Source organism: Diaporthe batatas, assembly GCF_019321695.1.
Source record: "Diaporthe batatas strain CRI 302-4 chromosome Unknown Contig00002, whole genome shotgun sequence".
NCBI lineage: Eukaryota > Fungi > Ascomycota > Sordariomycetes > Diaporthales > Diaporthaceae > Diaporthe > Diaporthe batatas.
The window spans coordinates 1861081-1874922 of record NW_025408549.1 but is presented as its reverse complement, the minus strand read 5'-3'; the positions used below and the strand labels follow the sequence as shown (position 1 = coordinate 1874922).

The 13842-nt window shown below is 54.2% G+C and overlaps 4 protein-coding genes across 4 annotated transcripts; 2 read left to right on the top strand and 2 right to left on the bottom strand.

Annotated features, from left to right (window-relative positions):
- The first annotated feature begins 82 nt into the window (after positions 1-82).
- KVR01_001367 (uncharacterized protein) lies at positions 83-2975 on the top strand. Its single transcript, XM_044793258.1, has 4 exons — positions 83-610; positions 974-1470; positions 1571-1929; positions 2039-2975. Exons 2-4 carry the CDS (start codon positions 1332-1334, stop codon positions 2087-2089), a joined length of 549 nt encoding a protein of 182 aa, XP_044649322.1. The 5' UTR covers positions 83-610; positions 974-1331; the 3' UTR covers positions 2090-2975.
- A 2669-nt stretch (positions 2976-5644) lies between these two features.
- On the top strand, positions 5645-6183 carry KVR01_001800 (uncharacterized protein; the record flags this gene model as incomplete). Its single annotated transcript, XM_044786585.1, has 2 exons — positions 5645-5732; positions 5765-6183. The coding sequence occupies 2 exons, from the start codon at positions 5645-5647 to the stop codon at positions 6181-6183; spliced, it is 507 nt and encodes a 168-aa protein (XP_044649755.1).
- A 1645-nt stretch (positions 6184-7828) lies between these two features.
- KVR01_001726 (uncharacterized protein) lies at positions 7829-8952 on the bottom strand (the record flags this gene model as incomplete). The annotated part of the gene is made up of 2 exons (XM_044786012.1): positions 7829-8869; positions 8938-8952. 2 exons carry the CDS (start codon positions 8950-8952, stop codon positions 7829-7831), a joined length of 1056 nt encoding a protein of 351 aa, XP_044649681.1.
- A 544-nt stretch (positions 8953-9496) lies between these two features.
- Positions 9497-13784, bottom strand: KVR01_001786 (chromatin-remodeling protein SPT16). Its single transcript, XM_044794536.1, has 5 exons — positions 13075-13784; positions 12914-12998; positions 12727-12848; positions 11065-12667; positions 9497-11002 (listed from the first exon to the last, which is right to left on the bottom strand). The coding sequence occupies exons 1-5, from the start codon at positions 13252-13254 to the stop codon at positions 9888-9890; spliced, it is 3105 nt and encodes a 1034-aa protein (XP_044649741.1). The 5' UTR covers positions 13255-13784; the 3' UTR covers positions 9497-9887.
- Between the last annotated feature and the right edge of the window lie 58 nt (positions 13785-13842).

Genomic DNA, 13842 nt, shown 5'->3' with positions numbered 1-13842 from the left:
GGTGGGTTCGAAGCTACCTGCGGGCCTACCACTTGAGAGGGCTCACTAAAAGTACCGTCAAACCTGCAGCGTAACATTGATGGAAAACCGGCTCCGCAAAAAAAGGAGGCGACAACCACCGTGTCGGGCCTCGCACTGCCCAGTGCTGGCCCCGTCATTTGGCAGACTGGGGCGAGCCTGATTTGGACTGGCCCGGACTGGGACCAGATTGCCCAGGCCGACCGACCGACCGACCGAACAAGCACAACACAGCACAGCATAACCTGGGCAGGACAGGTCTAGACAGCCGACAGGTCTAGCAGGGACCCTTTTCTTTTTGTCCTGCATTCTCAGAGGCCGGACATATCTATCGTCAATTCAATCCTCCCGCCTCACCCATTTCCACTCCCACCGCCGGCTTGCCTTGTCTTCTCTTGTCACTTCGGGACAGATTGTCGAGCCAGTCGAGCCAGTCGAGCCAGTCGAGCCACGACGGACCGGTACATACATACAACATACATTCACCACCACCACCACCACCACCACAGCAAACTATCCGCCGCCGCCGCTACTGCTTGTCGTCGTCACTGCGGCTGCGTTCTTAATTTCTCTTCTCGTCCATCGCTATTGTGTAGGTCCTGCTCCTCCTCCTCCTCTCCCCGCCCTTCCTTGTGCCTGCTGTCCCTGCTCTGCCACACCTTGGTCTGGTGCCACCGGGCGTCTCGGCCACGATTCATCGACGGGACATCTGCATCTTTTTGGCTGCGCTCCGTCACCTGGCTCCCACACGACACTCGCACCGACGCGCACAAGAGTGGCGCCCCCGGCAGCAGAGCAGCAGAGCAGCCAATAGGTCCCCGTCTAGCTGGACCTTGGTGCTCCCAGGAGAGGCTGTCTGCCTCAGCACTTCGAGACAGCACTTCGAGAGCTCAGCTCGGCTCGCTTGCCTCTGGAACACGACGGCAGTTGGCTGACCTTGGCTTGCTCCCAGTAGCCATCTTTCTTACATCGGTATCATTTCGCAATCCCGACAGTCAATTGGTACTCGTCTACCTTCGCCCGAAACCGCCCTCATCCGAAAGCTCCACACAAAGACGACCACCTTGACCCGTCCGGCAGCCACTGCCCTCTCCGCCCGCCGCCGCGAACACGTACCCGACCCGTTGGACCTCCGCCTTCTGCCACAAGTCCTCGCTCTTTCCGAAGTGCCCGTCCGACCTCTTGGCCGGACAACCCAGCCATCTCCCACAATTCCCGACAACACCGGCAAGCTGTCTTCCCCAATCCTCCTGCAGCGGACCGTCTCCTACGACACGGGGACCAATCCTCCGCGTCGGGGGAGTGTGTACAAGATGGCGGAAACAAACACGGCCCGTAGGAGACGGTCTAGCAGCATCCTCCAAGTCTACCACGAGCCCCCTGAGACCGTCGAGCAGCTCAGCGACCGCGCGGCTCTCCCGAATGGAAACGCCAATTGGGTCAACGCCAAAGGTAAGTAAGTGGCTGCTGTGCCGATGGTACAAGACAGCGGGGGGCCCTGAGCTCGGTGGCTCTTGAGGCTGACATCTGCTTGCTATTCACTTCCCAACAGGAGCATGGACCATTCACCTCATCCTCATCATGTGCCTCAAGATCTTCTACGACATCATGCCGGGCGTGTCGCAGGAAACATCCTGGACGCTGACCAACATCTCGTACATGGCTGGATCATACCTCATGTTCCATTACGTCCGAGGAGTGCCTTTCGAGTTCAACGCCGGGGCATACGACAACCTGAACATGTGGGAACAAATTGACGACGGAGCCCAATACACACCCGCCAAAAAGTTCTTGCTCAGCGTGCCCATCGTGTTGTTCCTCCTCAGCACGCACTACACGCATTATGATTTGGCATACTTCACGATCAACTTCCTCGCAGTCCTCGCGGTCGTGATTCCGAAGTTACCATTTGTATGCCACCCCCCCCCCCCGGGGTTCTTACCCCAGCCTCTCCCTCTCCGAGCCAAATCTGTAGCTCGCATGTTTCTTGTGGTTGTTGAAGCTGACACGCTCCACCCAGAGTCACCGCATGCGATTTGGGCTGTTTTCAGGTGTGCCCGAGGAAGCATAGGGCTTTTCTGTCAAGGAATTCAGGCGTTCGGCTTTGCAGCACTTGCAGATTGGAGTTTGGTGGAGTTGCGGTAGAGGGAAAACGTGGAGCGCGGGCCTATGAGGCCTCAAAAGTGACATACGCCGGACTTGCACAAAAGAACTGATGTTTACAGGAAACCGAGCATAAGTTGCAAGGCAAATGTTTTCGCAAAGGGGGCTGGCGTGCAGAAACGTATCGACAGCCACTTTGGAGGTATCAGGCTTCGAAGAACACAATATGGTTGGTTGTCGGGACATCTCCACGGGAAGTATCCCAGATGACTGTCCAGTCCCACCGTCCAAGTGTCTCCTAGAGTACTTCTTCTCAATCAATCCAACCACCCAGAAAGCCATCACATCAGAGGAGGCATCCATTTGACAATGATGTTCGCAGGCCTTTCCGCACCAAGTGGACTGAATGTATGACATAGAATACATTTGCAGCTGCTTGCCTGGGCGCTTGCCTTTGCGGGTGCCGTGTTCCTAACCAGGGTTTCGAAGGATATGGGAAGGAAAAGCGCCCACGAACACATCCGACGGCTTGCAGCAACTACCTAGGTATACAGGCATCCCACTACCTACCGAGTTGATTCCGAGTCAAGGGGTTTTCATTCGGGAAGCGCCATATGTGCGATTCTATTGTGGCCCTGTATGAAGTCTCCTCGATCATCCTAGTTGCCTGCCCTTTTGATGCTATTGATACTGCATTTGCATGCATGGCTCAAATGACGTTAGATGGGACGCGCATGAGCTTGGTGAGCTTGGCTCAGGCATTCCTTCTGGCTGGCTATAAATCTTAGAACAGAATGGCAGGAGCATCCCATAGGGAGGCGCCTTAAAAGTCAACAAAGATTTCAATACCCCAATCGTAGAAGCAGAATGTCTCTCTTCTTCATACATCGCTCGCTGATTATACCGCCCAGCTCGCCAGTTGCTATTATTGATTTTGATAACTCGGTACAGCTTATACACTCGCTTCCACTTGCAATTAATTGCTAGCCGACATGAAGTCGTATATCTTCCTCGTCGCTGCACTCGGCACTCCGGGTCAGGCAACATGGCCTCCGACCTTGACTGCCTCAAAATCCACGACACTGAATTATGCCGACTACAAGCCACCACTAGAGACTGTTACAATCCCCAGTTTTCCTTCGACACAGGCTTCTTCGTCTTCCCACCATCCCGGCGAATCACGTAGTCTCTCCAGTCTGCCAACGGAACCAAGTGTCTCTACAGGTCCACCGAGGCCGTTTACCTCGTCCCACATATCCACCGTGGCCTACTCTCAGGCATACAACTCTTCCTCACAGCCAACCTCTGTGGTAGCTCCGCTCGAAGCCAGCGTGGAGCCGGGTCCTACATCTTACGATCGTCCGCACCAAGTTCACGGGACTGCGCGGCAATATCCAACGGATACCACAAAAAAATACCGACATGAGACCACCGTGCTTCCAGGGTCAATCTGTTTACCGGGCTTCACATGTCAGCCAGATGACGACTACACTGAGAACAACCTTGCCAACGAGCAGTACCCGACAAAGTCACCGCGCGTCTGCCCAGAAGGGCACTCATGTCAGAAGGAGCTGCCGCCACCGCCTCCTGCCGCCCCGCCCCCGGTTCCCCAGTCACCACCATATACTCTGCTGAATCCGACTGTTCCACCGCCACTTCCGGCATTCTCGATCACTTTGGTGCGGCCGCCTCCGGCCCCGTCAGCGTCGTCTGCTATACCGGGCCCAGCTGTTGCTTCGCCTCCCTACCCCGATGGAAAGCATCCTTACCGCCATCGCCACGCAAATGAGACACCCTGGATACCAGCCACCGTTGTGACGGCTGAAACTGTGATCTCTTTGCCTGTTACCGCCATGCACGTGATGCTTGCCCCAATTGCAGGGCTAGTCATGGCACATGCACATGCATGAGTGCATGTATTCACAAGCTCGCTGTGCTTGGTGTAGAGGCATTCATTGGCTTGTAAATGCCTGTAGGGAACTGTCAGCATACATCTCGGTGTTCCAAGGTTGGCAAAGTCAAAAGCGATCACTGGATTAGTTGAAAGTCTTGGAAAGATTATAATAACAAGTAGCGATTTAATGGACGGAAAGGCAAGTTTTCGCCACCCGTATTTCACTTACAGCCGTTGCCCATACCGTATTCATCCAACTTCGCTCGTACCCTACACTTTGTCCCAGCCGTCTGAAGCCCCTACTTAGCCACATCCTACCCCTTGATAAAGACTCGACACAGCTTCATTCTAGGAACAAGAACCTCAGACAACCCAGGCCAACAAACTTTCTCCCTGAATGAGATGAATATCACAGGTCTAAGGCAAAAGGTCAAATTGCAATAACCCAAGACCACCCTTTTCTATATTTGCTCAGCTTGCTCTACTACTATTGTAAGGAAGAAAAGTCATTAAGCAGTGGACAGCAACCTCATCATGGGAAAATGCACTTTGCACTGGGTCTCCTCAACCCTTTCCTACATTGCCAATTCTATTCACATCTTCATGGGAGCTTGTGTAATTTATCATGTAATCGTCTGTCGTGCATGAAAAGTTTTGAGAATATTGTGGCAGTACCCTTCCTCTTGCTATGACTGGTTGAGCTGACCTTATAGTTGTTTCTACGGAATGTATTGCACAGTGGTGTCGGTACTAAGCTGAGAGATGCCTCGCAATCCATGGATTACTATTGATTTCATGGAAGCCGTCTCGTAACGGCAAAGCTGGATTGGTACAATAGAAAAGATGATGAAAGTAGGACGAAGCAGATCCCTGCGGGCGGCCACTCAATACCAAGCAGGTTGTTGCTCTGATTGTCAACGGAACCCGAGTGGAGGGCCGGGTGGAGTGAGGAGGCCCGGCCAACGTTCCCAAGGGTTCACAGCGGTGCCCGGCCCCGCATACCGGTCCTCGGAGACAGGCTCGGCGCTTGAGGAGCACGCTGGATGCTATCCCACAGCCTCGGACATGCGAACTATATGGTGGGCTGTCGAGTGACGGTATACTATCTCTGGGCCAAGGACGTTCCGTGGAACCGTGGCTGGGAGGAGCTCCTTCAGACCCATAAACGCTCCCCACCCACCGAAAAAGAGCCAGGCCGTGGATGTCTTTTCAACCCTGGATGCCTAAAATCTTTCAATAGGCTATTGATGAACAAGACTTCCATGCATGGACTCAAGACGCTTCTTTTGTGACCTGGATTTGTTGCTTTTGCGGGCCGCAATTGGAACCGAGTCTTAGGCCACCTTGGTGTCTTCACGACCTCGGATATCCGAGACACTTGATCAGCTGCCAAGTGATGATACTCCCGCTTTAAAGTATGAACGCTCTTAGGTAATCTGCTGGGATATTGTGTTTGACTCTGCATTTCTCCTCTCTGAAAAGGGTAAGGTAAGGAGAGCTTGGAGCGAGTAATATTTAAGACGCCTTGCCACCACTTCCAAACTCTCATGCGCCGAGGACGATGCATAGCATCAGCTCTGTTTTCCACAATTTGGTTTTCACAATAGTCAGTGCGTAATTCAGAACAAGATGCAAGAAAACGCGGCAAAGCTCTACCCGACTCCGGAGACATCGGCCAAGGTGCTGAACTGTGAGTTCGCCGATTGGACGCACATGCGTGCTGGCGATCTCGTGTACCTGCCTCCCTAGAACCATCAAAACCTTTCGGCCTGATCTTCCTTGACGCGAACAAGGACGCGTACCCCAAGTATCTGGACCTGATCCTCTCCAAATCCCAGCCGGAAAGCCGGAATCGCCAGCTCAAGCCCGGCGGGATCATCGTGGCGGACAACGTGCTTGGGCAGGCCATCGTGGCCGATGTGACGGCGACAAACCCGCACTACGCAGAAGCCGTGGCACGCCTGGGCGAGAAGCGTGCCCGGGAGTTCAACAACGAGGCGCTGCACCAGTTCAACGACAAGCTCGTGGCCGAGCCGTGGCTTGAGGCGTTCCTGGTCCCGCTGTTTGAGGGGCTGGGCTTGAATAGGCGATTGACTGAGTCTGATGGGATCAGAGAGTGGGCTGGGCAAAGGCAAGGCAGGCAGGTAGGTCACTTACTTGAGAAGTGAGCTGGAGATTCAAAAGGCTCATGATGAGGGAGATTCACGGTTACTAATATGGTCACGGCTCAGAGTACGACTTTTGCATGTACATGAAACTACTTGATAGTCTCTGAATCCATGCTCCTTCAATACCAATACCTGTTGTTAGACCTGTTGTCTGACCTCCTTACCCGAGTTCACAATTTCTTGTCCTCGACACCTGGCGCCTCAGCATCATACTCCCACTCGTCAATAAATTCCTGCAAAGTCTTCCTGTTCTCGATGGAAGCTCTCTCTTTGCTGGCGTGAAGGCGAGGGCTTGCTGGTGAGGAATCCACCGGTGGCTGACCAATAAGGAAGTACGAAGGCTCGCCGTTATAAGAAAGCGAGCATGTGACGTTGCCTCCGGCTGACGCCTGCAGCGGAAAGGCAGCCTCGACCCTTATGAGAGCGGGTGGGGATGAGACTGTGCTGCCTGTATCTCGGCTAGGGGAGATGGGGACTATCCTGACGTGCCATTTCGGAGACGAGGGGTGGTTATGCTTTGCGGAATCCCCTTCCCTACTCCATTCATCGCTCTTCTGGGGCCGTTTTAGGGCCGTCTCCGAATTTTGGTGGGGTTTGAAAGTTCTGGGTTGAACAGGCAAGTCTATCGGAGACTCCTGGGCGGGCGTCATACGTCTCACCAGCCGCTCGGTACTCGAGGTCTGTGTAGCTTGCTGCGGCAAAGACTCGTATGTTCTCGAGGTTGCCTCTACTGGTGGCTCTCGACCATTGTGCACGATCATACTGGTATTCCTCTTTGAAAAGGATGGGCGTTGTAGCCTTTTGAGTGCGTTTTCATTGGTGGCAAGTTGAGCCGGCGAGGTCTGGCCTGCCAAGCTATGCTGGCCGTCTTCTGACAAAAGAAGACTGCTCCTATTGCTTGGTAGCCCTAGAAGGCAGGGAGTAGCAGAAGTGGCTGACGCATTGTCGAGAACACACAAGTCATCATCCGATGTCGTTCCTTTCTCCACGACGGCATCAAGACTGACTGCTACGGACACTGGAGAGAAAGGTTCCTGCACGGAGGATCCAGGACTCGGGCTCGGAGCCTGGCTTTCCTCGCTGTCATCCAAATTCAAGGCCTTCTTCCTGTCAAGTAGTCCACGGCGAATGTCTTGCCGATGTGGTCCAGAAGGGTGCGCTCCAATAGGGTCAGAATTGGTTCTCCTTCGCACGATAACGCATTCACCGGGTAGGGGACGCCCCCTGTCCTCAGCGATCTCACCGGCAAGTGTGAGTGTCTGTCGAAGAAGCTCCCCTAGGCGTTCGTATTTGTCGGAGGCTGCGTCTTCGTTGCCGAGGTATGCCGTGTTCATCGTGAAATCTTGTTGCAAGAATGGTGGATATTGTGTTCTAGGTGCGTAGGTGGTCTGATTTCGTTGAAGTCGAGCGCATGCATGCAATTGTCTGTCGAGCACCAGCGTTGGTGGCAATAATATGATGACGTCCCTCTTGAGCCCTCCCTCCCGGGGGAGGGGGCCCGAAGGAGAAGGTAGAATGACTGCCCATTGACGAAGGCACGTACCTTCCCTTGCTTGGTTGGAGTTGTCTGATCAAAATTAAATGACAGTCGGCCTGGGCCTTCCTCATACCTCGGAAGAGGAATGCCATGTTTGGTGGTTGGACATCACCTGCGCGCAGTCTCCCAATCACACGCGACGGCAATTTGACCAATATCATCTAGGGTGATATCCCACATGGGTTGAGACATCGAGACCTTACTGCCGGGTTTGACGGTGCTCGTTCCTCGGAGTTCAGTCACGCGGCCATCGCCAGCAAGTATCACTTTTGTGGCGATGTTCTCATCACCAGATCCAGAATCGAGTCGCCGAGCGGCAATGACGTGCAAACTGGGGGCGGACATGGCTTCATCAACGACCATGTCAATACTCGACCCGGCTGGCCTGTCATACTCAGAGGATCCCTTGATCTGAACCAACCAGTCACGCACTTCGGCGGCGAGGCCACCGGCGACATACTTGGCACCGCGGCGCTGGGGGGAAAAGGCCTCGGGCAGCGGTCGCTGGTGGACTTCTGCGGCAATTTCGGCTGTCTTGAAACGAGGTGCATTCTGAAATGTTGGATGCCGAGGAATTTGCTCGTCTGGGGCCTGGGGCGACTGCGGCTGAGAATTGGCGGCGGGCCCCTCGAGATCGAAAGAGGACTCAACAGCAATCCTGTCATCCAAAGTGGGCGAGCTCGCGACCTGTACTTGCTCGTCATCCTCCATAAGTACATCTTGTTTTCCGTCTTCAGGGCTAGGATCTATCTCTGGGGACACGGAGACTCGACGACGCTTCGCTGGCCTGGTTGTCCGGAAGTGACGCGGCGGCAACCGAGAGGCCAAGGGCGAGTCGGTCTCGACAGACTCATCTAGACGGGTGGGGTCCTCGTCACCATCTTGGGGATCATGTGGGGAGATTGGCGAGGTGTCGATCACGTCGCTCAATGGCTTATACTGTGTTGCCCGTGGCCGAGCCGAAGGCGTTGCCGGGGTTGAGAAAGGAGGTGGCTGTTGCTGTGAGACTGGCCTGGGAGTCCCGGAAGTATTGAAACGAGGGGTCGAGGCGTACAAGCGAGGGCCATTGTGCAGAGATAAAGGCACTTGCCCTGCCGTCTGAGAATGCTGACCCGTCTTGGGGGGCAGGAAGCGTGGCTGGGCTGGTGTCTGGATGTGAGTTAGTCCATTGTCCATTGCTCCGTGGTCCCTCATGCCCAGGTGTGGGCCAGACTCACCGGTGGTGGTGCCATGTTTCCAGGATATTTTCTAAGTTGTAGCTGTTTGTTCCCTCAGGCAATTTCAATGGTATCTGTTCAACCCTGAAATGTTGTGAGATCCAACCTGGGGTTCTTGAAGAGTCCACCAAATGTGACGATTGACGCCTGGGACAGGGCTGCCGATTGGGCTCGCTCGATTGCCTGCCTGCCTGTCAAACAACAAAAGATGCAGTGGGTGTTGCCTTTGCACGACTTGCTGTTTCTTTCTCGGTTTCTCAGGGATGCTCAGGGACGCTCCATTGTCCAATTGTGGAAGGATTGACATCATCAACCACGTCAAACTTAAAACGAAGGAGCAGTTTGGCGGCTGTGGTCTTGTGGTCACTGTCATTCTTGTTTCTGATGGTCGTTATGCTTAAGTAATCAGCAGCCTCCCGAGGTCCGATGATGGCGCCCAAATCAGTCTCACACAGCAGGCCACACACATGAGAAACACAAAGAGCTCCCAAGAGCCCCCTGGGAGCTCTTGGACCTCAGGCTGGTTGTTTCCATCCAGTTGTTGGGTTTGATAAGGGTGGTCGAAGGCCTGTCGGCTACTGTTTCTGAATTACATTACTTTCTGCTACACAACACTGTCATATTGATTCTTCCTTCTTCCCTTCTTTCCTAAGCTGCAGGCCTAGAAGTCAATCTAGCCCAATTCCAGAGTGCACCAGCCCAGGTTATCTTCTCACGTCACAATGCACAGTTGTATGCTTTGTTTTAGGATCCTGCCAAGCTGCAGGTGGCTTTCACGTAGTCCTACACACTTCTCAAAACGACCATCTCCTACCCCTGCATGGATGAAAGAAAAAAACATTCGGTATCAGCCTCGAAAATTCACTGGGGGAAAAGGCAGGCAGAGACACAGTCTGCAAAACCTCTGCTGGGCCACACAACACTGTGCTGTCAGTACCAGCATCGCCACCTCAACGTCTCTGCTTCTTCGACTTCTTGCCGCCGCGTGACTCGTCTTCCTCAGCAGCGTTTTCACGGTCACGCTTCTTGGCCTTGCGCTCTAACTCATCCCAATCTTCACCCTCGTCCTCCTCGCTGGCATCCTCGTCGCTGGCTTCTGCGGACGCATTGGAGTCGAAGTCCGAGTCCTCTTCGCTGGATTCAGAAGCGTCCTCAAGCTCGCTCTCGCTGATCTCAAAGTTGCTCTCCTGCTCCTCTTCGTCATCGCCGTTTTCGTCGTCACTATCGTTTGCAAGGAACGACCAGCCACCGTCGGCGAAGAATTGGTGTGTGTCGGCAGTCACCGTCTTCATGATGGTGGGCCAGTTCAGGTTCAACGGACCCTCGGTAAATGCGATATCCGAGGAGTCGAGGAAGTCCTTCACATCCTCCAGCGACTCCACCGGAATTGTGTTGATGTGGTAGGGCGGTCTCGTGAAGTCCTTGAAAACAAAGACAAGGTCAAAGTTCTTCAGGCCGAATTGGACTCTCTCAAGATGTGCGACCTCGATGTCCTCCAGAGTGATAACCATGAAGGGTGGTTCTGTGAGCTGGATCAGGCATTCCGTGGTTGGCTGAATGTAGACATTGCTTCGGAATGGAACCCCGTGGAATCCAAGGTCCCTTATGGGCATGTCGACCTCAATACCCTCGTTTCGACCGGCTTCCGCAATCTTCTCAGCGAAGCCCTTGAATAGACGATCGAGCTCCGCACGTCGGCGGCGCTCCTCCTGTTCGGCCTCGAACTCGTCTTCATCGCCGTATCGGTACTTGCGCTTACGGTTGCCCGTCTCGTCGAACTGGATGTCAGTCGCTTCCCGGTAGAACTGGACATCCCTCGTCTTCTTCTTGTTGCCAACGATGATCGGGTCTTTGAGATAGATATGGATAATAACAATGAGCTCATGCTCGCAGGGCTGAAAGAACAGATGGCGGACGTTTGAGAAGAGAATGTCGACCCTCTGGTGAGGGTTCAGCGGGGACTGGTATCGAATACCGTTCTGGTGTATCTCGACCTTGCCAGGAACACGCTTGCCCTCCATTGCCGGTCGCAGGAAGACATTGTCCAAGACAGCCGGGCGACGGTCTGACGGGGGAAAATATTAGCACACATGCACGGTTGTTCTCTGGCTGTAAAGGTGGACCTACTCCTAATCTCGACGAGCTTGTCCTGCTCGACAACGTCTTCCATGTCTTTCTTTTCCTGTTCCTTTTTGGTCAGGTCTCGTTTCATGTTGGAGATCTGGTTCGCAATCTCGGTGTAGCGATCACCGTCCGTTGAGCGGAAAGTAAGACTGCGGACGAAATGAGCAGACGCGTCCTCGAAAGGCTGGTCATCTTTCCGGCCGACTCCCTGGCCTGGCGACAGAAAATTGATGCGGAGGAACGACCACTCGCCCTCGTCGCTCTTGCTCGCATTCTTGATTGTCTGGATATGGAATGGAACCGGACGGCCCATCACGGGGAGCACGACGGTCGAGTTCTTCTGGTCGACAACAATGCCCATGTCGCGGACCTTGTGTGGGAACTGGTTATCACGCTTGTAGGACTCGAAGCGCTTGAACTTCTTGGCCTCGCCGCCGTTCGGATCACTCGTGGATTCGGCAAAGCGAGCCATGCCCTCTTTTTGTTTCTTGGCTGCCAACTCCTTCTGGTGCTCCTTGCGCCTATTCTCGGCTTCCTCATCTTTGTCGTGGCCACGGCCCGACCGCAGACGAGAGCTAGTGATGTTCTTGGCCGCAACGGCGCCGACGCGCGAGTCTTTCTTCTCCTTCTTCGGTGCCGGCTGCTGTTCCTCATCGTCCTTGAAAAAGAACGACGTCGAGTCGGGGTCAGCGGCGGCCTCGCCGGTGAAATTAACGGTGCCCTCAGCCGTAACGCGGATCGTGTCTGTCACTATCAAGGAGTAGATTTTGCTGTTTTTATCTTGGGGCTGGGGATTCTCCAGGTCTTGGAAACCGGTAGAGACGCAGAGTGTCATCCCGTCCTTCAGAGCACGAGCATTCTTTCCATTCAAGACCAGGGTCGGATCCTTGTTCTCGAGGCCAATGCCATATCCGACGTTCTTGACAAAATGTTTCTCCAGCTCCGGCTTCTTGCTCCGGACGTAGCCGAGGGCCTTGTTGTAGACGTCTTTGGCCACGGCTCCGTCTCGGATCTCTTTGAGAATTAAGTTGTGGACCGCGAGAAGGAATTTGTAGTTTGACTCTTGCGTCTTGTTTGGGTCCACCATGTACGTTCGGGCAATGCTGGAGCAGTAGGACCTATATCTGAGGCCCATGCCGGCAACAATGACGCCTGGGTGGAGGTTTTCTTCGCTGGACTCGGCCTGCATCTTGAGATCGAATTTCCCCCCGCTGTAAACAACCGGGCCGATGGTCCAGTCTAGCTGGGTAGAGTCGAAGTCTGAGGCAAGCTTGCCGGAGGGCAGTTTGACAGCCTTCCAAAACTTCTCATCATCGAGTTTGCTGTCGACCTTGTCGGCCAGAACACGGTGTTTGACCTTCTTCTCCTGGTCGAGTATCGTTGACATCTCATCCAGGAAGTAAGAATGCATCAAGGCGACGCAAGCCTTGGACGAGTTCCTGACGGCACGGAGCTCGATCTCATCCTTGGTCGAGAAGGCTGCCGTTGACAGAGCAGAAGTGATGTCAACCTCTTCCACACCCTTGCAGTCCTCAGCGAATACCGCCTTCCAATCATCGACGAAGGGCCCTCGGGAGGCATCCTTAGAGATGACGCCGACTTTGTTCTGTGGAGCGACTGCTGTCAGTAGATGTGACGTGTGATTCCTGATGTGGAGTGACTTACGCCGGCCTTCTTGATGATTTCTGCAACCTTGGCGAAGAGCTTCTTGTTCTCTTCTGCGTCCTTGCCACGAACAAGGACCTCTACGGGAAACTTGTCGCCCTTGATCTGGTCGAGATATTTCGCTATTGTCTGTTGTCAGGTCTGATCCGTCTGCTAGTGCGTACAATCTGTGGTGGGGAAAGCGCACCTTTCTTCTGTGTGGTCAAGATATACAGCGTCTCGGGGGTGAAGAGCATCAGTGTGGTAGGGAACTCGTAGCCTAGCAGCCAGAACTGCAGAAAGGGCAAGGTTAGCTTGGCAAAGGTCTCAGACGTGGAGGTTGGGGAGGAGAGAGGGGACAGGACTTACGTGCATGGCATTGTTCTTTTGAAAGCCCTGGGCCTCTTCCATCTTGCCCATCATAATGATGATGGAGGAGGCGCCTCCAAAGAGGGCATCTCCAGATCGCTTGTCTGCCTTCCAGGCATTGACGAAGTGGGAGATGCGCTCTTGGAAGAGCTTGTTGTCAATCTTGATGGCCTCCGACATGATGACTGCGCGCGATTGCAGGTGCCTCCGCGATGATGCAGATGTCAGAAGTCAGAAGACGGATGGAGCAGCAGGTGGTGCTGCGATGAGGTTTGGAAAGGACCGTCGCGAGGAAAGATTGTGGCCGACGGGGACCAGGACGAGGTGAGACTTGCAGGAGGAGCTACCTGCCCGGTGCTTGCCTTAGCTTAGCGGCCACACGCTACTGCTGCCACTGTAAAGTGTTGTGGGTCCACAGGTCAGGTCGCGTCGCGTCACCACAGGCAATTGACTTGGCTGCTCCTCGCGGCTCAAGCACGCTGATGCCTCAGGCCACAATCTCACAGGGCAGCCGATAACCTTGGAAGTTGGGCACCTCGTAGAAAGGGAGCCCTTTCTCCTTCTGCGAGAAGAAGGTGTGTCTAGACAAACCAGTGTTAGGATTACAGAGGGATTTTTGTAGACTCAAACCAGGATTTCACAGGAGACAGGATTGATCAAGACACTACCGTGTAGCGACCAAGGTGAACGAGGTAAGGGTTGAAAGTTAAATAGGTCGAGGCAGTCGGCAGACACAGAGGCACAGTTGATGCGCGCCACTTGCTTGGT